The sequence below is a fragment of the Rhizopus microsporus genome (assembly GCF_002708625.1).
Source record: "Rhizopus microsporus ATCC 52813 unplaced genomic scaffold scaffold_1, whole genome shotgun sequence".
Taxonomy (NCBI): Eukaryota; Fungi; Mucoromycota; class Mucoromycetes; order Mucorales; family Rhizopodaceae; genus Rhizopus; species Rhizopus microsporus.
In genome coordinates, this window is record NW_019671916.1 from 336,469 (window position 1) to 357,662 (window position 21,194).

At 38.1% G+C, this 21,194-nt stretch overlaps 9 protein-coding genes across 9 annotated transcripts; 3 read left to right on the plus strand and 6 right to left on the minus strand.

Moving 5' to 3' along the window:
• Positions 1 to 187: 187 nt before the first annotated feature.
• RHIMIDRAFT_243125 (phosphoethanolamine-cytidyltransferase) lies at positions 188 to 1,584 on the plus strand (the record flags this gene model as incomplete). Its single annotated transcript, XM_023609903.1, has 7 exons — positions 188 to 210; positions 260 to 415; positions 467 to 962; positions 1,020 to 1,097; positions 1,146 to 1,280; positions 1,327 to 1,424; positions 1,476 to 1,584. 7 exons carry the CDS (start codon positions 188 to 190, stop codon positions 1,582 to 1,584), a joined length of 1,095 nt encoding a protein of 364 aa, XP_023470704.1.
• A 607-nt stretch (positions 1,585 to 2,191) lies between these two features.
• Positions 2,192 to 2,991, plus strand: RHIMIDRAFT_232436 (uncharacterized protein; the record flags this gene model as incomplete). The annotated part of the gene is made up of 4 exons (XM_023607740.1): positions 2,192 to 2,325; positions 2,375 to 2,530; positions 2,581 to 2,624; positions 2,681 to 2,991. The coding sequence occupies 4 exons, from the start codon at positions 2,192 to 2,194 to the stop codon at positions 2,989 to 2,991; spliced, it is 645 nt and encodes a 214-aa protein (XP_023470705.1).
• Positions 2,992 to 3,177: 186 nt separating this feature from the next.
• On the minus strand, positions 3,178 to 4,738 carry RHIMIDRAFT_195863 (protein disulfide isomerase; the record flags this gene model as incomplete). The annotated part of the gene is made up of 2 exons (XM_023606079.1): positions 3,178 to 4,502; positions 4,555 to 4,738. 2 exons carry the CDS (start codon positions 4,736 to 4,738, stop codon positions 3,178 to 3,180), a joined length of 1,509 nt encoding a protein of 502 aa, XP_023470706.1.
• Positions 4,739 to 7,245: 2,507 nt separating this feature from the next.
• RHIMIDRAFT_194453 (Mg2+ transporter protein) lies at positions 7,246 to 8,326 on the plus strand (the record flags this gene model as incomplete). Its single annotated transcript, XM_023606012.1, has 5 exons — positions 7,246 to 7,299; positions 7,368 to 7,541; positions 7,590 to 7,907; positions 7,950 to 8,187; positions 8,241 to 8,326. Coding segments are annotated over 5 exons (870 nt in total), but the record flags the coding sequence as incomplete, so codon positions are not given.
• On the minus strand, positions 8,243 to 9,507 carry RHIMIDRAFT_2025 (ClpP/crotonase). The gene is made up of 5 exons (XM_023606616.1): positions 9,490 to 9,507; positions 9,224 to 9,433; positions 8,697 to 9,160; positions 8,411 to 8,639; positions 8,243 to 8,356 (listed from the first exon to the last, which is right to left on the minus strand). The coding sequence occupies exons 2-4, from the start codon at positions 9,401 to 9,403 to the stop codon at positions 8,444 to 8,446; spliced, it is 840 nt and encodes a 279-aa protein (XP_023470708.1). The 5' UTR covers positions 9,404 to 9,433; positions 9,490 to 9,507; the 3' UTR covers positions 8,243 to 8,356; positions 8,411 to 8,443.
• Positions 9,508 to 9,900: 393 nt separating this feature from the next.
• RHIMIDRAFT_196304 (DNase I-like protein) lies at positions 9,901 to 12,145 on the minus strand (the record flags this gene model as incomplete). Its single annotated transcript, XM_023606120.1, has 3 exons — positions 9,901 to 10,934; positions 10,989 to 11,204; positions 11,260 to 12,145. 3 exons carry the CDS (start codon positions 12,143 to 12,145, stop codon positions 9,901 to 9,903), a joined length of 2,136 nt encoding a protein of 711 aa, XP_023470709.1.
• Positions 12,146 to 13,362: 1,217 nt separating this feature from the next.
• Positions 13,363 to 14,565, minus strand: RHIMIDRAFT_195841 (Aldo/keto reductase; the record flags this gene model as incomplete). The annotated part of the gene is made up of 4 exons (XM_023606078.1): positions 13,363 to 13,533; positions 13,591 to 13,998; positions 14,056 to 14,463; positions 14,512 to 14,565. The coding sequence occupies 4 exons, from the start codon at positions 14,563 to 14,565 to the stop codon at positions 13,363 to 13,365; spliced, it is 1,041 nt and encodes a 346-aa protein (XP_023470710.1).
• A 2,661-nt stretch (positions 14,566 to 17,226) lies between these two features.
• RHIMIDRAFT_232444 (uncharacterized protein) lies at positions 17,227 to 18,861 on the minus strand (the record flags this gene model as incomplete). Its single annotated transcript, XM_023607741.1, has 1 exon — positions 17,227 to 18,861. One exon carries the CDS (start codon positions 18,859 to 18,861, stop codon positions 17,227 to 17,229), a length of 1,635 nt encoding a protein of 544 aa, XP_023470711.1.
• A 344-nt stretch (positions 18,862 to 19,205) lies between these two features.
• Positions 19,206 to 21,079, minus strand: RHIMIDRAFT_287998 (uncharacterized protein). The gene is made up of 2 exons (XM_023613525.1): positions 19,899 to 21,079; positions 19,206 to 19,844 (listed from the first exon to the last, which is right to left on the minus strand). The coding sequence occupies exons 1-2, from the start codon at positions 21,065 to 21,067 to the stop codon at positions 19,364 to 19,366; spliced, it is 1,650 nt and encodes a 549-aa protein (XP_023470712.1). The 5' UTR covers positions 21,068 to 21,079; the 3' UTR covers positions 19,206 to 19,363.
• Between the last annotated feature and the right edge of the window lie 115 nt (positions 21,080 to 21,194).

The following is a 21,194-nucleotide window of genomic DNA, read 5'->3' on the forward strand; positions in this document are numbered from 1 at the left end:
TTATTTTATTTTTTTGGTTGGGGAAAGTGTCCTTTCTCTCCTTGTCTGTCAAAATTCACGTGTGGAGTGAAAAGCAGGGACAATTAGAGTTTACGTTGTACCTGAAGCATACATAAAAAGTGTACGCCGACTAAAAATCTTTGCTCTCTCTCTTTCTTTCTTTTTCGCAAATCATACATATATTAAAATGACTGAAAGAAAGCCTGTTAGGTATATATACTTTATAACTTTTATAGACATAAAACTGAAGAGAGTGTAGAGTCTGGGTTGATGGTTGCTTTGACATGATGCACTATGGACATGCTAATGCTCTAAGACAAGCTAAAGAAATGGGTGACATCTTGGTTGTAGGTGTTCACTCTGACGCTGAAATTGAAAAGAATAAAGGACCTACTGTCATGAAAGAACAAGAACGGTAAAGAGAGAGAAAGAAAAATATTTAAAAGATGAACTAACTTTAAGCCAGATATGCAGCTGTTGCTGCTTGTAAGTGGGTAGATGAAGTTGTTCCAAACGCTCCTTACAACACTACTGTTGAAATTCTTCAAAAATACAATATTGACTTTTGTGTGCATGGTGACGATATTACCACAATGGCCGATGGCACGGATTGTTACCAAGCTGTCAAGGATGCTGGACTTTATAAAGAATGCAAGCGAACACAGGGTGTCTCAACGACAGAACTTGTCGGTCGTATGCTTTTGATGACTCGTAACCATCACAGAGATGTCGATCCAAAGGAAGTCGAGCCATTCAGTGCGCCCAAGAGTAAAGTATCTCATTTTTTACCAACATCTAAGCGAATCGTGCAGTTTTCAAACAAAGGTGTTGAACCAAAACCAACAGATCGCGTGGTTTACGTCGATGGTACATTTGACTTGTTCCATATTGGACATATTGAATTCCTGAAGCGTGCTAAAGAACAAGGTGATTTTCTGGTCGTGGGAGTACATGATGATCAGGTAAATACAAAGAGAAAGAATGTCATATGAAGAGATCACATTTATCATTCGTTATAGACTGTAAATGCTATTAAAGGAATAAACTATCCTTTAATGAACCTTCATGAACGCGCTTTAAGCGTACTTGCTTGTCGTGTAAGTAGAACAAATGCATGTTATATATATACTCAATTGTTTCTAAAGTATGTAGACGAAGTTATTATCGGTGCACCCTACAGCGTAACGGAAGATGTGTTGAATACTGAGTATAACGTGACTGTTGTTGTTCATGGCACGACGTCTTCTGAGCCAGATATTGATGGAAAGGACCCTTATGAAGTAAGCTTGCTTTAATGTGCCACTTTATTTATCTAATATCATATAGTTACCCAAAAGCAGGGGTATTTACAAAGAAATCTCTAGTCCCAATAGTACTTTAACCACTCAGGATATCATTGACCGAATTATTGAAAATAGAATGATGTAAGTCAATAATCTACTAGACAACATGTATTAATTCCCTTTCTTTTAAAGCTATGAAGAAAGACAAAGAAGAAAGAACGCAAAGGCTGCCTTAGAAGCTCAAAAAGAAGAAGAAGAAAAGCAACAAAAGCTGACAACGCAAAGTTTGATTGCTGCATAATTATATATGTTCCATATGAAATTTATCTTTCATCTTGTAAAATCCTGTTTTCATCCCCCTTCATTGTACTTATGTTCAATAAAAAAAAAAAAGAAAAGGCGTAACTGATTTTTTTATTACATTCAAATAAAACAAAAGAGATGCATCCTTTTTTAGTATTTAACCTGTTTGTTGAATAATTGCTCCCCATTCTGATGCTTCTTTAGATTAAGGTGTCTTTCCCATAATGGGAATCTAATGTGCAGAGCTCTGTCTCTCGTAATAAAAGAATACTTTATTTCAGTGTGCAAATCAATCTTATCTTGTTTCATTCAATTCTGATTGTCATCCATCCGGGAGGCGCGCGTTAGTTCCCTTTTAAAGAATGAGTTCAAATGAAGCGAAGTGGAGGAGGAGAGGGGGGAGGTTAAGTGTATAATTTTCTATAAATTAGAAAGAAGATCTACTTTGCATTGTTATGGTAACCGAGTACGTGCTCTGCTGTTTCACTAAATTTATTATGAAATTTGAACTTGTGTGACAAGACCTCAATAAAGACTATTCAATCATCTTTCATCTCTACGCTTTTTACCTCTCTTTTATCCCCACTTTCCACTCCTTTATTAAAATGGTCAATAAATCTTCTCTCATTTTTTTATCTCTTACTGCCGCATTAGATTTGGTACTTGCTAGTTCTGTTCAGATCACTTCTCCTAAAGTCAATGCTGTTTATGAAGCAGGATCTACCGTTGATATCAAGTGGTAAAATTGCTTTTATTCAACAACTTCCTTATATTCATAGACAACTTAGGCACGTTAATGATAAATCGGCAGGCCCTATTCGTCTTCAATACGCTTCTGGAAAGGCATCTTCTTTAAACGTTGATGGTGTCATTGCTGATAACGTTGATGCTTCTCTTGGAACTTACAAGTGGACGATTCCTAAGGATATCAAGCCAAAGAAATAGTAAATAGATTGCCAAGAAACGAAACATCATATTTATCTATCATCTATAGTGTTCTTGAAGCCGGTCCTAATGCAAAGGATCTTTCTTTCCAAGGTATACCCTTCAACAAAAGAAAATCAGTGTAGAACTCTCGCCTAATATTTTTATAGGCTACATCACCATCAAGAAAGCTTCGAAGCATAAAAAGACAACAACTAAAAAGACGACTAAAAAGACAACAAAAAAGACAACCACCAAAAAGACCAAGGCCACCAAGAAGGGCGCCGCCTCAGCTGTTTGTATCGGCTACCCCAGTGAGCAGGACAAGGGAGAATACGTTCGTTGCCATTCAATTCCAAAGCCCGTTGCTGCTAGCCACAAGAAAAAGAAGCATACAACCACCAAGAAGCACACAGTTGCCAAGAAGAAGAAGACGACCAAAAAGACAACCAAGAAACCAAAGAAGGTTGTTACAGCTTAATTATCTTAAATAAATGATTGTTTCACATATCAATGCAGCACACACCCACAGTTATTTTTTTTGTTACCCCTTAAAAACTTGTATTGTTACAATGCCAATTTTATTAAGTTATTTCATCAAGAAAGAGAGAGAAAAAGTGATTGTGTGTGTTTTGGGGAAATATGGTATGCTTTGTTATAGGAAAATTTACAATTCATCATGAGCACTAGTGGCTTCATCATCCTTCTTTTCGTCCTTCTTTTCTTCTTCCTTCTTTTCTTCAGGAACTTCAAACTTGAGTCCTTTACTGTTGTGTTCATTCAAAAACTTGACGAGATCTTCCATAGAACGATCACCTTCATAATCGATCAACTTGTTGGTTTCGGCTTGGAAGAATTTCAAAGTAGGGAATCCGGTGACATCAAATCCACCTTCTTCAGGAATATCATTTTCAGTACCGTCCATCTTGGCAATGACAACAGAGTCAGCGGCGTTTTGAGAGACAACTTGACCCAATTGAGTCCAAATGGGTTCCAATTTCTTACAGTATCCACACCATGGAGCATAGACTTCGAGGAAGACATCCTTGGACTTGTCGAGAACGATATCCTTGAATTGAGAGGCAACGACAACCTTGACAGGACCATTGTTTTCAGCAGGAGGCTCAGCAGATTTGACGTGAGGCTTGATTTTACCAGCAACGTAATCATCAACGAAGCGTTCCAAGTTTTCACGAGTTACAGCCAAGGTTTGGTCGAGAGGGAACTTGGCGCCATTGTCCAAGTGCTGGATAGAGAAAGCAGGGAACTGTTGCTTCAATCCAACATTGTCAGCGTGACCACCATACTTTTTAGCATCGATATGGACAAAGTTGATCTTTCCCTTGTATTTCTCGGCCAAAGCTTTGGCTTCCTTGACGATCGTATTCTTGGATTCTTCATTATCGTGGAAGAGATAAGCGATAGGTAAACCGGTTTCGGCGTAGGTTTGGAAGTTGGAAGCATCGATTTCGTCCAAAAGAGGAACAGAGTTGACCTTGATAAATTCTAAAAGTTCATCATACTTGAATTCACCTGGCTTGGTGAAGGTGCTTTCATCATCGAATTGGGTATAGACTACAAGAGAGGGAAATTCGGTGACTTTATGTTCCTTGGCAACAGCTTCATCAGTGACAAGACCAAAGACAAAGTTTTCACGGTTCTTGTCAGCAAGAGTCTGGAAGGTTTCCTTGGAGGCGTCATCTTTAGCATAAGCGATAATGACAACGCGGTCTGTCTTTTTGAATTCATCAAAGTTGCTGGCAGTGACTTCAGTGACAGAAGGTAAAGCTTGCTTTTCCATATAACTGACGATGCCGTCTGCCTTACGAGCGCCTTTATATTCGGCAGCTTCACCTTTTCTAAAGACCTTCAACGTAGGGTAGCCACGAACATCGTGCTTTTGACAGAGATCCTCATTTTCGGTACAGTCAACCTTGGCAAGAGGAATGTTTTTGCTCTTGAGTGTTGTAGCAGCTTTTTCATATTCAGGAGCTATATATTATGTTAGTAAAATCATCATACCCTCATCCAAAATATGACTTACCCAAAGCTTTGCAGTGACCACACCAAGGAGCAAAGAATTCGACGAGCATAAGGTCTTGACCCAAGACGCTTTGATCAAAGGTTTTATCAGTCAAGGAGAGAACATCACTATCAGCCAGGACAGTGTGCGTAAGAGCAGAGAAAGTAGTAGCGATAGCAGCTAGCAAGAAGGACTTTTTAACCATTGAAGAAGTGTGGAAAGAAAAAGAAGAGGGAATACCGTAGCATTTATGTTTTTTTAAAAAAGCTTATTTTATATATTTTAAGTCGGTTGTGTGTTGAAAGGTGATTGGATAGTTTATGCAACAAACGAAATAACTGTTATTGGCGGAGTTACACGGCTTTTATTGGTTTTTAAGTGTAATTTGTAAGACATGGATGATATTAGCCATATTGACTGCGTTTGCAAGTAGTTAGAAGCGTTTGAAAAGAAAAAGAAAGAAAAAGACACAAAAGAGGGAGGAGTCATTAAAGATCTTGTGACTATAGTCGCTTTTAATCGATATTAATAATGCTGATTAATCTAACGCAGCAATATGTCATTGATTATAATATAATCAACTTCTAGCTCAACATTTAGTCTGCGATGAATGTCAAACATTAAGAGAATTATTACAGGTATGTAATGCTTTATTACATCCCGTTTTTGGTGAGTTCAGTTCAAGATAGTGAATGAGTAAAAAAAAAAAGCTTAGGCTAAGGGGGTATTATGGGTCAAGTGTCAGAAGGAAGCCATTTAGGCAGTCTTTACCCCCGGGATTGGCTGGTAATGAACCAAGATCGTTTAAAATAGTGCATATCATGAGTTATTTGATATACCAAGGTAGGGCCTACTTGAAATGAAGACGGTTTGGAAGCTTATTTAAAAGGTTAATTATAGACTCCGGTATTTGTAGACGGCAGTGTATATCAAGGCAATAGATAGCATGTTGTTTTGTAAAAGACATTTGACCACACCGGGTAATAAGCCAAGACGCCAAAGCATTCGTGGATCTCCTTCTATTCTTGTCAAATGGTAAACAAAAGATTGGATCTAAAGAAATTGATGAGTAATATTGCGAGAGAGAGAAAAATGGAATTGCAAGAATGTTGCAGGTTGAGATTATCTTGAAGGAACTGTAGACAGATCCTTTTTAAAAACCTTTTGCCCAAGAAATCAGCGTATTGCGCGAGTACTGTCTCCATAACGGTGTCTTAGAGAGAGAGAGAGTATGAGCGACACATTCATAATTTTGAAGATGGTAGGCTATGTTGGTGCCCAAGTTCATACATAAGCCAGGCAGTTCAGTGCGTGCTTAATCTTTGAATTTCTTTTTACCTACAACCGATATGGAAGTTTCGGTGATCCTGTAAGGCATTTTCAGAGTGAGATAGGATAAAGGATTGGATAGAAGACTGTCACCCTTTATTCAAAGCATTGTGGAAAAAAGAGCTTATGTACTCTGATTGAAAGCAGCTTTCAAATGGTAAATGACGACTAGATTTCTTTCATTAGGATTTGATTATAGTCAGTTATTATTTGGTGCCATCATAATGAGTCCATGGCCTTCTTTCCGTACTTTTTTGATGAGAGAGCGTGCTAGAAAATGATATGTTTTAGAATACACGTAGCTTCATATGTTTCTCACTAAGGGAATAATCACAGCCCCGTTTAAATGAAATATTGTCTGTATACAAAAAGGTCAAATCGTTCACAGCGAAAGTATATATAATGTATTACAAATTTGGCGTAGTTGAATATCTAGGAGGGAAAAGAATCCGAGCCATTGATGAACAGCTGTATATAATCAAGTGCTACCAATAGTACACAACTTTATGCATCATTAGGCCCAAAGCAGCACAGTGCTACGATAGAGAGTGTCAGTCATGAAAACTTTGTATATCAGACATGGGATAAATCATTGATTTTTGTTAAGGATTGACAAAGCTATTTTTTTATCAAAAGATAATCTTTGTATAAAAGAGGCTTTATTTATTCGGTTTTGAACGGAGAGAGTTTATCAATAAAGGAGAGGGGGTCAATATATGCTCCTTATACTTAAGTCTCCTCTTTTTGCTTACAAAAAAAGAATGCTTCAAGCTTCTCCTATTTTTATTCTTCTTCTGTGTATACGAGTTATTAAGCGACCTTTCTTTTTGTGTTTTATCTTTTGTTTATACCCTCAAAGCTGAAATGGATCCAAGTTTTCCTTATTATCCACCTCATACAGAGAATGCGTGCGACCAGTCCATTAAAGGAAATGCTGGTAGTAGCTTATTGTTAACCACTGACCCAAAGGATCTAGATAAACTGTTTGACCGATCAATCGAGGCAGAACAAGACATCTGTTTTCCTACAAAGCGACCCATTAGTAGTTCTATTTCCTCCACAACAACAGCTGCCTTTTCTCCTCCTCCGAGAAAACACAATGGGCATAGTAGCTTTCAAAACAACAGTATTAATGTGAACGCGTTATCTTCTTGGTTTACAGATATCGACATGCACTCATCCATGACGCAACATTATCAACCGACAAAGCAAACAAAAAAAAAGTTAAGCCTATATGGTGACAATCATCATATAGTAGAGGACGGTAAAGAAGACCGCTATATGTACTTTCATCCAGATACAGGCATCATTCGAGGCAAATCATTGTTGGAGTTAAAGTTGCCACCACATCTGACAGTCGAGCAGTTGTTATTGAAGGAGAATTTCTGGATTGACGTTACTTCTCCCTCATTGGCAGAAATGAAGGCTATTAGCAAAGTAGAGACATATATACAATAGAGCTATAAAAAATGGGATAATCTGATATACTCTTTTCTTATAAGTAGATATTCCATATCCATCCGCTAACCACAGAGGATATAATGGCACATGAAATACGCGAAAAATGTGATGTTTTTAGGCGCTATATATTTATATGTTATCGTGCATTTTTACATGACAATTATCAGCTTAAACCAATGACATTTTATAATATAATATCCAAGCGCCACATATTGACAGTAAGTGATCCTTATTATTGTTATTTCACAGGCATTGATCTTTATAAGTTTCATTTTGGACATGTGCCTCATACAGAACATGTATTAGAAAGGGTGATCCAATTACAAGATTATATCGAAGTGGTTCCTGATTGGATAAACTATGCCATCATGGACGAAATAACAGATAGTTTTGCGCCTATGATTCAGCAAATAGAGTCCGAAGTAGACACGATCGATGATTTAGTTTTGTTATACAAGACTGATCAAACAGATATGGTTTTAAGGATAGGCACTTGTAGAAAAAGAGTGATACAGATGGTCAGACTACTTGGTACTAAAGCAGAAGTGGTTAAAGCACTCATGAAGCGTATTGAAGAGCGTACAGTACGAAGTGACAGCTTAGAGGAAGAAGCGAATGATGCGGAGATGGGGCGTATTTACCCTGATGTGGGCCTCTATTTAGGAGATGTTCAGGATCATATCTTGACTATGCTTCAGAACCTAAACCATTATGAGACAGTTCTTGCAAGATCAGAGTCTAACTATTTGGCTCGCATGTCTATTGAGCTGACGCAAACATCCAATTCTACTAACCATGTGATCGGCCGTTTGACTATATTCGCTACTATTTTGTTACCAATGAATCTCATTACTGGTTTATGGGGTAAGTTTGTAAAACTTAAAAAGTGCATTAGGGCTAAAAAGTATATTTTAAAGGAATGAATGTCAAAGTACCCGGAAAGGACTACGATAACTTGATTTATTTTTTTTGGATAGTGTTCAGTCTAGTCGCTTTTGCTATTCTTTCACTCACATTTGCTAGAAAAATGAAGCTAATTTAGCTGTAAATAATAAGCTCATAGACTAAAAAAAAACATTTGCTTTACAAGTTTACTATTTTTAATGATTTATTGTTATGTTCAGAGCTTTGACGGAATTTTCCATTGAGGCTTTCTTTTTTCTGAAAAGGCCTTTAACCCTTCTCCCAAGTTATAGCCCTCTCTCCATGCCTTTGCTTCTGGCGTTTGCAGCCACTCATCTGTTGCATCTGTCACTGAGGCCCGCTCAAGACTTAATAAAAGGCCTTGTTTTGTTAAAAATACAGCATCAGGTGAACTTTTTTATGCAGTGCAAATTAGTTTTAGTGTTCAATCTTTTCAACCTTGGACTTACTTGGCTGTGATTTTCTTTGCCCATTGTAAAGCAACATCAACTACGTTAGTATCATTCGAAACAATTTCGTTCACAAGTCCATGTTTATTTGCCTCTTTGGCATCCATAAAACGACCTGTCAGAACGAGCTCAGAGGCAACCTGGTAACTCACTGATCGCGCTAATCGTGCCAGCCCACCAGCAGCAATAACAACTCCTTGCTTGACTTCTGGTAGTCCAAACTTGGATTTCTCGGTTGCGACAACAATGTTACAGGAAACTACCATCTCCATACCTCCACCCAGAGCAAATCCATTGACGGCAGCAATGATTGGCTTTCGACTATTGCGACGATTGCTGATACCTCCAAAACCAGTAGGAGGAAGATCAGTAGTACCAAAACTGGAGGTATCTTTCTTCTTTGATTCATGGGCGCTAACAAGATCCATACCCGTACAGAACGCTTTTGAGCCACTTCCTGTGATCTATATATATGTTTATGTTAGCACTATTTCCTTTTTTCTCCTCGTCTCGTATCAATAGTATACAATTATACACCAAATAGAGTCTTGCTCCTCTGCCCAGTTGAACAAGTGATGAAGTTCCCAATTAGCAGCGACATTCAGAGCGTTGTACTGTTTTTCTCTGTTGATAGTAACCAGCAGTATGTGAGGTTCTGGTATAGAAAGCAAAACAAAGTCTGTTTTTGGTAACTGAATATCTGTCATATTTTCTGCTTAAAAAAGAAAGAGAGGGAGCTTTTTATAGTTTTGCTTTAATTGCGCTTTTCAAAATTTCCCTCTGTCCTACTTACTGACTCAGCACGAACTGGTTCTACTTCTCCATGAGAGCCTTTATGATTAAAATACCGATATGTGCATTCTTGTCAGCCCCTTGACCAAGATCATGTGTAGTATAAACAAGAGAGGTAATCCCTGCTTTATGGAAGCTTAAAAAGTGGTGTGTGTTATACAGAATGATAAGCAAGTCATGCCTTTAGCCTTGCCGCAGGTACATCAATATGCGCGTCAAATGGTGTACCAGCGGCAAGAATAGGCAATTCATGCAAATCTTTCATCTAGAATAAAGAATATAACCTTTTAATACCGACTTTCTTCATTTTGACATACTTTTTTAAATGATGCTTGTGTTTATCAGAAAATCTATTTACTTGTTGTACAGTTGTTACTGTAATGTTTTAGCTTTTATTGTTATTATGGTATTATTATGTAAGTACTTTTCTAACTGCCTCAGTCACATCCCAATTGGCATTCTCAAGATATTTGAATGCGTCTGTCAATGAACATCGTTCATAATCTGCTACATATCTTGCCTTCTTGTCTTGTATGTATTGTGTCTTATATTCAACCCATTCCTCTTCCACCTTTGCAGATAGCACATCACGTTTCTTTTGATCCGTCACCTTTGTCCTTACGCTAAATCCTGCTGAAATGGGTCGGTGATCGGAAGCCTTGGCTTCATATCGACGGTAATATAAGTTTTGAATATTTTTCCCTTTATACAACACTCGATCACACCAAGCAGGCACACGCTTCTTTTCTGATCTGTCATAAAAGTCTGTGCCTGGGTCGTACTTGTACGTTGGATCAAATTGAATGAGTGCTTCTTCAAATTGAAGTAATTTGAATAACGGATTGTTCATTTTTTGTTTTAGTAGCTGATCCTCTAATTGTAGCTTTTCCCAGGCGGCTTCTTTATCTGTGCTTGCAAGGAGTCTCAGCACGTCATTTCTATTCATCTTTATACGGTAGTTCAGGTCACCACTCAGGAAACAGAACTCATGATCCAAAACAAGGCTACCGTCACCACCATGACTAAAGACATCAACATAATCTCTAGGCTGAAATGTAGCAGTTTGTAGAATTCCCTCAGCATCTGCATTACGTTGTTGAACATGAGATTGACCGGCAGCCAGATGACAGTTTACGAAGCATAGAGAAGAATGGTCATAGACAAATCGAATCGCAACACCTCCCTTATTTCCATGAATACTCTTGTTCATCACTTTCAGACCTGTTTTTACGCAAGTGGATTCAACATTGATGACTCGATCGATATCTACCGTTCTCACAAAGATACAGCTAAACAGTCCGACCATATGTTCCGTTTTAATGACAGTGTATGCATGAGCACCATAATTTTCACCAATGATACGAACAAGATAATCATGCCACAGCTTATATCGATGCGTCAAAACTTCTTCTGCTTCTTCAACCTTTTTCTTGAAAAATAGAGATCCTATTAGAAAAGAAGGTTACATGACTGAAATTGATATAAAAAACAAATCTTTACGAGCAGTTTGCTTTTTTGATTCCAAATCTACAATTTCTTGGATGCCAACAACAATAATATCAGGATCTTCCATGCCTCCCAGCCACTTTCTTACTTCGTTATCATCTTCTTTGGTTAATTTCTCTGGTTTGTTGGCATCAATGTTCCATGAACAGATCATAATCTTGGCTTCATCATATGTGCAGTACTCATTTGACCTTGTTGAAATTTGAGATTCTAATAAAACAAGAATAAGCATAAGCTCAAAAGACGCTATTTTCTTTTTGTATACCTTTCCAATGCTCGGTCAGTAAACCATCCCAGACGCCAATATAACCATTTGAATCACCACTCACTACTTGAAGCCTTCCTTTCTTGCCATCAATGATCAAGCCTGATTCATCTACCACCAACTGAGTCACTGCTCCTGAGTGCGCTTTCCACATCTTGACAACAACCCACTTTTCTGGTCTTGTATCATACACATAAATCATGCCTGTGTTATAACCAGCCCAAATATGGTATTCGCCTACACATGCCATCGTACAGATACCATAAAGAGAGACAGTAATGACTTGTTTTCTTTCCATCGTCTCTGTATCCCAGATACTAATTTTACCATCATCGTGCGAAGCAAACAGTTGACCTGGATGATAAGGCACAGTCACTAACTTGGTAATGTTTCCTAAATCATTGGGTATCCGAATGGATGGTGATACTTCATGCTGTGAGCTGCTGGAAATAACGTAGTAGGATAAGGTCCGTCCGGTAGACATCCACAATCTCGAGCCGTCGATAGTACACGAGGTTGCATGCGGCGCGACCAAGTGTCGTCGAGGCATGGCTGTGATCAATGGATTTTCTGGATGCTCATTGGCTGTGAGATCCCAAACGTTCAGAATACCTGCCTCATCAATAGACCAAATTTCACAATTTCTATATCTCATTAAAAATGTAATAGATGACTGATGCACATCGTTTCGTCTGCTAAGCACTTTGCCTAATCTTATGTCCAGCACGGATAGGCCTGAATCTTGTCGAGCCATCCAGATATATCTGCCTTGGTCCATAGGAGATATCGATGGAGCAACGACCATGGCTCTTACTTTATCTCCGTTTTCATTGTTGTTGTTATTCGTACTGTTATTTCCGGCATTATGATGACTGATGTCTGACATGATATTGAGTGGCGTTCCTGTATAGAGATCCCACACCTTTAATAAATGGGCGCCTGTGACAATCAAATTCCGAGCTGCAATAATCGCCGTCAAAGATCCTTTATGCATCGTCGAAAAAAGTTTATGGTCTTGTTCGATGATAAAGGGTGGGTTTCGAGTCGCCTGAGAAAAGTCGGGATAGATCGAGGTCGTCATCAAGAGTTCACTTCTTGACATGGCTCTTTTAGTAGCAACTGTGTTGGCACGTCTCAAATTTATTTTCTCATCTGGTATGTCTTGTTGTTCAGGTTCTGATGAGAAGATCGGTTGTTGTTGAGGAGGGGATTGTTGTTGAGAGACGATGGTATGTGCACGGGCGAGGGTGGATTGAGAGGGTCTGGGTGGGAGTTGTGGTATAGTAGGCCTCGGGGGTAAAATGGGTGGAGCTATTGTCTCTGGTTTATTATTGAAGGAAATCATACTGATGGATGGTTGAACTGGCGTCTGTGGACTTGAAGGTGTTTGGTTGGGTGGGTTTGAAACAGTGCGTAAAGAACTATGATATTTTTTACTAGGTGGAGGAGGAGGAGGGGGTTTCTTTAATTTTTTATCATTCATCACTTGAGCATGGACACTTGGGGAACGTGATTCTTCTAATTTTGTATAATGTAAATGTGTCTTTTGAACTTGCTCTATTAAGCTATCGTCTACTTCATCCTCTACACTGGTTCCGATCTCATCTTCTTCGTCGTCTTCGTCGTCTTCATCATCATAATCCTCACTAGACTCGCTAAATGGATCATATTTTGGTGGTGATAAGGATGTCTTGTCGTTATCAGCAGGTTTTGCTGTAACTAAAACGTCTTTTTTATGCTCGTCTGCTATCGGAATAGCTACATTATTGTTGTTTGTGCTGTTTAGTGAAAAATAAGTCGGTTTGGGCGGAATAGGCGGCGGTGCGTGTTCTCCCTCGATTTGTGCCCACTTGTTCTTTAGTTCTTTGAATGACTTTTGTTCTTCCTCCATTGGCGTAAAGAAAAAAAAAATAGACTAAAAAGAAGGGAAAAAAAAATAAATTAAAAATTTCCACTACACACGGATATAAAAAATAGCAGCATTTTCTAAATATAGGTTTTTAGTTGGAGAAAGAAAGAAAGAAAGTTCAAATAAGTCAATGTGTACACTTGATAAAATATGCAGTAAATGATGATCTTGTGTACTTTATTTTGAAATAGTAATTACATAGGAATAAGTTGTCGTGGGATGTAAAGTTCTTCAAGATACTTCACTTCTTCTTCAGTCAATTTTACTTCAAGAGATCCTAATACATCCATCAATTGTGATTCCTTACTGACACCAACAATGGGTGAAGTAACATGAGGTTTGGTCAACATCCAGGCCAAAGCGATCTTTTATAAACAGCAGTCAAAACATGTATCCAAACAAGGCTTCTTTTTTTTTCTTACCTGTGCTGGTGAACGTTTATGTTTTTCGGCTATTTCTATAACACGATCAATGATAGCATCGTTATTGGAACCTTCTCTTTGGGCAAAGAATGCAGAAATGGCACGATCTGTTCCCAATCGAGTTGATTCACGGTTCTTGCCAGTCAATAAGCCTCTAGCCAAGGGTGACCAATGAATAGAAGCAATACCACTGTCTTGACAATAAGGAATCATCTCTCGTTCTTCTTCGCGATAAAGTAAATTATACAGGTTTTGCATAGACACAAACTTGGCCCATCCTCTTCTTTCAGCAATAGCATTTGCCTTTTGGAATTGCCATGCGTAACCTGAACTAGCACCAATGTATCTGACTTTACCAGAGCGAACCAAATCATTTAAAGCCTCCATGGTCTCTTCAAGTGGCGTTTCCTACATAATATAAAAATGGTCAAGATTACTTTGAGATATAAAAGGTTTCATTCTTACAGGGTCAAATCGATGAATTTGATAAAGGTCAATGTAATCAAGGCCTAATCTTTCCAACGAAGCATCTACAGCATCAAAGATATGCTTTCTTGATAAGCCTGAACTATTGACAGTTGTGATGTCAGCTTGAGCATGAAGGCCAAGAGTATTTATCGACATCTCTTCAGACACAGTGAAAAAAAGTTTGGTAGCAACTACAATACGAGACCTTGGCATATTGAACTTTTTGATAGCTTTACCCAAAACGCGTTCACTTTCGCCATTTGAATAAGCATCAGCAGTGTCAAAGAAGTTGATACCAGCCTCATAGGCTTTTCCGATCAATTCGATTGATTCTTCTTCATCTTTAACCCAGGCTTGCCACTTAGATGATCCATATGACATACAGCCTAAACAGAATCGAGATACCTAAAGCGATTTGTTAGCCTTCTTTTCGATATTGTCTACAACACGTACTTTCATTCCTGTATTTCCAAAGCGAACATATTGCATTTTGGTTGTAGAAGTCATTTTTAGTTTTGAAATAGGAAAGGAGTGAAATAAATGAGCTCTGTTTATATAGTACTTTTGAGATTTATAAATCAAGAAACCGCTGCCGTAATCTATTTCTAAATTGAGGCTATGCGGATAAATAGTTTATCAGAGGGCTCTTGGTCTTTTGCTCAGATGTATAATGTTTATTTTTTTCACTACCACCCCATCAGCCAGTCTATCTAACCCATCAGATCATTCATTGAAAGCTGGAAGAGTACTTTTCTGATGCTACAAGTTGTTGAATAAGCCAAGCACTTAAATTTATGCAAAAAATAAAATTTTCTTGTGCATGAAACATGTAGAACCAGTAGCACAAATACCATTTCAAGCGTGGTTTATATATGATTAAGAAAGGGTTCTGAATATTCTAATATCTATAACATCTCTCTTAAAGGACAGTTCTCCTTTGTACTGCAGTATTTCTTTTTTAAATGCTCCGGAAAAAGGCAATAAGGTTTTATTCATAAGTAACTTTTTATTAGTAGTACAGGGGTAGAAGAGCACATTAGATAGTTGATAAAGTGGTGCTGTAGAGAAATGATGTTTATGGATAGAGTAACAATATATTAACTTTGACAGACAACATCCTAAAACAATTGAGAGTGGTGCTATACCAAGGGCGTATCTTCCTTTCTCTCTTATAAGTAGTGTAGAGCAGTTTATCAATCTGAGTCGTTTATCAAGAGCAAGTAAGCATTCAAGAGGAAAGCAGTAATAACAAATGTTTGACAGCCCATTTAAAAGCTAAAGTATTCATTTTGCGCCATGTTAAGAACATATACACAAGTATGCAATGCATTTTTAGCCACAACAATATTTATATGCATATAAAGATAGATCAAATGCAGTTAGAGATAAAAGATGTATCACACAGCAGGGTCAGTCTTTTTTGAAAGTAAAAAAGCATTAGATATAAAAGAGACTTGCTACTTCTTTATACATATTATCTTCTTTCTCTTCCTCCTCTTTTTTTTGGATGCCATACATATACACACACAAGTTTTATTATATCAATTCCGCACACAAGTTGAATGAACTCATTCAACAGTATGAACACATAATTAAGCAGGACTCAGTGGCTCGTTGTATGATCGGATTTGTAGCAGCTCAGCTTATCCGTGACCCAACGTTTAGTTTACCTGTTGAGTCTATTGAAGACTGGTTAAAGTCAAGAGAACCGATAAAAGATGCAGATAATATGACTAGTGAGAGCAACAGTGATCTGAGTACTCTAATGGACATATTGAAGGGTATTTGCTATGAACCTCCATCTGAAGAGCCATGCGAAAATGAAATGAATACCGACAAAATCACCGCATATCATGAACCATCTGCGCAAACCACAAACAAACTTTGCCGATATACCAGCCGTAGCCCTTATGACTTTAGAATATCCCAAGAATAACTTTACCCCTTTATCATTTTGTGAACGAGTTTTGTAGACAATGTATATTTGAAGCTGTATGAAATAAAAACATTTTTATTATTACTTTTAGATGGGATACAAGTTACTTGCGCATTGATAGAAAAGCATTTTAAATAAAAATGAGAAATAAGACAATGCTTCCTTTAGTGTAAGCTGTTACTTTAAGCTGAAAACGACATTCAAACATTTGATTATCATTATTTTTATGAAAAGGAGGTATACTTATTTTGTGTATAATTAATTATAAAATGGTCCTAATCGATGTATTCCTGCTTTGTCTTCCTCCTCGATAAGCTTCATAATGCTTGGATTTATTATATTTGACAAATTTTCCGGCTGTATTGTGGAAAATCTGTATTCCCTGAGCATCGACTTGTGCTCGCTCTCGAGATCGTGTACTGCATTCAAGCTTTTTTTTTAAGAACTAATAATCGGTAAGACATCAACGCAATAATATGTTTATATCAACTTACACTATCAATTACAGTATTCCAGTATTTTAAAATGTTGCTTGGCAGAGTACATACAGCATCTTGCTTCGCTGTTGCATTTGCTGTATTATAGATTGTAAAAGAACAGAAAGTCAATGATTAGCATTTTAAACTCTTTATCGGAGAAAGAAGAGAAATTTTATATTAAATCATCTTTATCCTATATATGTATCAGTTGTTGATGGTGCACTTACCAGCTGTTTTCTTGATTTTCTTAAGCTCTTCCAGGTATTTCTTAAGGAAGTGTCGCTTCTCTCACAGCTCCCATTTTCTTTACCTTTCTGAGCAGTGTTGTAATGCTGAGCCACTAGCAATCATCTATTTTTACCAATGGGGGGGGGGGAGAGGATTTACGATGATGAGGGTGACCAAGAGTTGATTGTCTTTCGGAGTGAATCTTTTGGTGCCTTTTTTGTTTCCCATATTTTTTCTCCATAATTGGTATCTTTTAGAGTAAGAGAGATTAAGAAAGTGTATATGATCTCCGACTGACTCGCTCAAGAGAGCTACTATTGATTTGAATAAAACTTGTAAATGGCTTTCTTTAGTGATATAGGCAAACTTATTATATTAGTTAATACTATAAAGTTAGCTTTAATCTATTTGATTGACTTTCCCGATTTAGTCTTATTTTAAAAGTAGGGGAGACACAAAGAGGAAAAGAAAGAATCGGAAATATTGATTTTTATAAATAACAAAGAGTGTTTAAACATACAAATATTAGTTCACCAAAAAGCCAGCTATAGTGAGTTCGTTTAACGTAGCACACTGAATTGAAGCATATGGACCTGTCACATGCTCAGATTCAATGCGGACGCAATTGGTCGGTCGTTGCTGATCATAATCCGTCAACTCATATACATGTCGCTTCTTGGATGCATCTGTAATATAGAAATATTTGACTTCCCTGACCAGTCTCATGTGATAGTAATTGGAAGGAGGACGTATTTTGTTTATCCTTAGTGTTTGGAGTGAATGTTGTGGCATGTGTATCCTAATCTCTTTGTTAGGGTCATCAATCAGTGTGCAGGAGTCCAGGTCAAGGTGACAGAGCCTTGGACAGTGACTGGCCAGGTCTTCAAAGAGTTGATTGCGGAAGGAGCAGTCTTGGAGAGTAAGCTGTGTCAGATGCAAGTGGTGTCTATTGCTTTGACTGGATATAGTTTGGATATGATCCAGCTTCAGATGGGTCAACTGACTGCAGGCGTCCAACAAGATCTTGTATGGAAAGTGTGAGTTACGAATGCCAGAGAGCTTCATGGAGAATTCGAATGATCTTAGCTTGCGACTACATTTTCCGACAAGGGTTATCGTTTCTTCCATTATTCCTTGAATGCAGAGTGAAGGCCATCCCCAAAGCGTCAGATGGGATACATGTTGACTGGAATTAGCCAGATCTTTAAGGGTCTCTAGCGTATGATCCGTCATGTCTCCCAAACCAATATTTTCAAGCTCTGTGCCAGCACGTTCAAGCGCCTTGAAGAATAAATGATTGATAGGTATATTAAGGAAGCACACAGACCTTAATCCACGACAGGAGTAACCAATCTCAGCTATAGCCTTATATCGATCTTCGAGTTCTTTGGGGGATACAGGCTCACTAAAGCTCTGATTTTGTTCACTCCAAAGGGATATTTGTTCAGCGTAAGGGTATTTGGCTGCAATATAGTAGATCCAATCATTTCCTTTATCTAGGCCTTTGGCGTTCTGAATTTGCAAAACTTTCATGCATGATGCAAATGTAGTCACAGGAGCGTCAAGACGATTTTCCATGTGAATATTGACCAAAGTAAGCTCTTGAAGCATGGGGCAAGCTTCATGGATCAATTCAAGTTCGGCCAGAGATAGGCTTTGGCATTCAATAGAAAGGCTTTTGAGATAGACAGCGTTTTGTAATGATGGTAGGATATCGGTCAGTGACTGATGATTGAGGTAGATTGACAAATGAGACAAGTTTGAAAACGAAAGAAGAGGGATAATGTTTTGATCAAGATGCTTGAGATACTTCCATTGAGAGAATATGTCTCCATCAGCTGTGCCTGATAGCTCGACGGCGGCCAAGGTGAGCGTAATGATGTTGGGACAAAGGAAGGGCAAAGATTCTAGTTGGTCTGATGATAAGTAAACATCTTGAATAATAAGTGTGTTTATATAAAATCCATTTCTAATAAGGGACAAGTAGAATAGCTTGAATTGTTTTTGTCCCTGAATGTGCACATGACGATATTGTGAGGCAGCAAAGAGTGGCCTCCATGATTGACAGACTGACTGACAGATAGCCTTTTGCTTATTGGTAAGATAATAACATATTCGATCAAACAGTTCAAATGGGAAATGAGTTGTAAAAGTCGTCATAAGAAAAGTAAAGAAAAAGAAAGCAGAAAAAAAGCAAGCATAATCATTTTATAGTGTGACTTGAGGTCATGTGTACTTTAGTGTATTTGCTCTTTGCAAGAAGCTCAGGGCATAAAGTTTAGTAAATATTACCTAAAATAGTAATTTGTGTCATCTAAAAGAGATGAAAGTTCTCATATGGGACCAATCAAATGTAATATTAATTGTTTGTAATGATTACAGAGAGAAAGAATCCAGTTATTCGTGGGCGTAGATTAGAATGCATTTATGTTGATAAATAATCATGCACTCATTATGCTAAAGGATTTTAAAAAAGTAACCTGATCTAAAAGGGAATTGATTTTCACGCTTTTTTATTAGGTAAAAAGACGCCATTTTTTTTAATAACAATTTCTGTTGGGTCCCACGCTTGAAGAAAGTTATGAGATGATCTTATTCTGTACATCGAGCGAATCAGATAATATGATATAAAGTGGGGTATATTATGTTGTGCATGGGATATTTAGCTTGGTTGGCACTTTTCTGAATGAACTTGTAAACATCTATCACAAAAATGACCGATACCACACCGACATGTCCTTTGACATTGTCCACAGACAAATCTTTTACCAAGTGTCTTGGTGGCATGGTTTGCCTTGCCATGAATAACAATACACTTGCAGTGGGCAATATTGACGTTTGTAACACAATGTCTACACCATTGGCCTTTACACTTTCCTGCACATATAATCAGCTCACAGTTAGGGCAGGCCACTGTTCCACATGTTGAGCACTGGTTAGAGGTATATGCGCCATCGTTTGTTCTACAGCGAACATGGAATAAGCCATGGCACTGAGCACACGGTTGACGAGCTTGTTGACAACTGGCACTTGAGATATCATTGCACAAAGCTAGAGGCAGACGACATCGACCACATTGAGTCACATCCACCTTCAGTTTAGGATCTGTACAGGTAGGTAATCCACAGCTTCTACTTCCGCATCTTTACGTTATTGATGTTAGTATAGTTCACAAAAAGCAAATCCACCTTATTTACCTATCACAACGAGGAGCACAGCCTGCACATTTAAACAATGGTAATATTCCACAGGATATGCAATGAAACTCTTGACCAGCAGCACCAACGTGGCAAGTATTACAGAGAGCTACATCAAACACAACATTCTTATTCGAGAGTCTGTTCAATCCAGCATTGATGTACCAGATATCTTGTCCAAATGATTTGCTATCTAAAGGTGCTTCATGTTGCTCCAACTGAGTGGGCCCTCGATGAAGCACCTTGCCAATTGTTACCCGAGATATTTTGCAGCTGTATCGCTTGGATGATTTTGCTAGACGAGTGAGTTCTGTAGCCAGTTCGTATGTGTGTATCTTCCAACACGACTGGATCGATAGTGTTTCCACATTTTCAAGGTGCTTAACGACCAATAAGATAGAGGATGCGGTCACATTGGTTCCATCCAAGATCATATGCTTGATCGCATTGTGTAAATCACGCCTTTGAAGAAACACAGCTAGTCTGTATAGAAAGGCATCATCAATCATGCCATTGTCATGGTGAGAGAACCAAACAGATGTCCATGTCTCTGGTCGAAATACAAGTCGATGAAGTCGACGGTTGACCATAGACAGGCGAAGTCTTGATCGAGTATCTAAAAATGATAATAAACCTCCAATCACTTTACTGGGAAGGTAAGCCAAGCTGTGAGCATCCGTCAAAGGACTGTCAATGAACGTTTGACGTTTAAATTGTTCTGTCATGGAAGAAAAAGATCGTTTTGGCATCATTCTTTTCGATTCGTCAGGGCTCATATGTCGAACTTGCTGATGATTCGAAACAGGAACCACCTGCTGTAGCGTCTCTGACGAACTTAGTAGGCGCTGTTCACTATATACCTTATTGCTAGCAACAGTTGAAACTGTGCCTTCTGAGCTAGAGTATTCAGGTGAGGAACTCAGTTGCAATGTAGGTAGTATATATTTTTCGTTCTTTTGGCGATCGTTTTGTATCATAGAGTCATTCTTTAAATGACCTGATTGTGTTGCTATGAAGGCAATGTCTTCTTCACAGAGTAAATTCAAAGGAACAGCAATCACTGCACCATTTGGTTTTCGGAGCTTTACTTTTTTATCTTGGAATAGGCACACATAGGAAGCATATACTTGATATTTCCCGTCATTTCCTAACCATAGTCTTTCTGTCATTTTTTTTTTCTTTGGTTTTTCTGCAGAAAAGGAACAATGTCCCCATTTCTAAAAATATAAGAGACACCGCAGAGTGTTACACGAACCTTATTTCTACTTGCCCTTTTTTTAATTTAATACTCAGTGA

What these genes read in the sequence shown, in the direction of transcription:
- RHIMIDRAFT_2025 (XM_023606616.1), bottom strand. Translation starts at nt 9,403, where the DNA reads ATGACAGATATTCAGTTACCAAAAACAGACTTTGTTTTGCTTTCTATA. An exon ending in ACTCTATTTGGTGTATAATT is followed by an intron (nt 9,161 to 9,223) that starts GTATACTATTGA and finishes ACATATATATAG; the next exon opens with ATCACAGGAAGTGGCTCAAA. An exon ending in GCAAAGAAAATCACAGCCAA is followed by an intron (nt 8,640 to 8,696) that starts GTAAGTCCAAGG and finishes TGCATAAAAAAG; the next exon opens with TTCACCTGATGCTGTATTTT.
- RHIMIDRAFT_287998 (XM_023613525.1), bottom strand. Translation starts at nt 21,067, where the DNA reads ATGACAGAAAGACTATGGTTAGGAAATGACGGGAAATATCAAGTATAT. An exon ending in TGTGCTCCTCGTTGTGATAG is followed by an intron (nt 19,845 to 19,898) that starts GTAAATAAGGTG and finishes AATAACGTAAAG; the next exon opens with ATGCGGAAGTAGAAGCTGTG.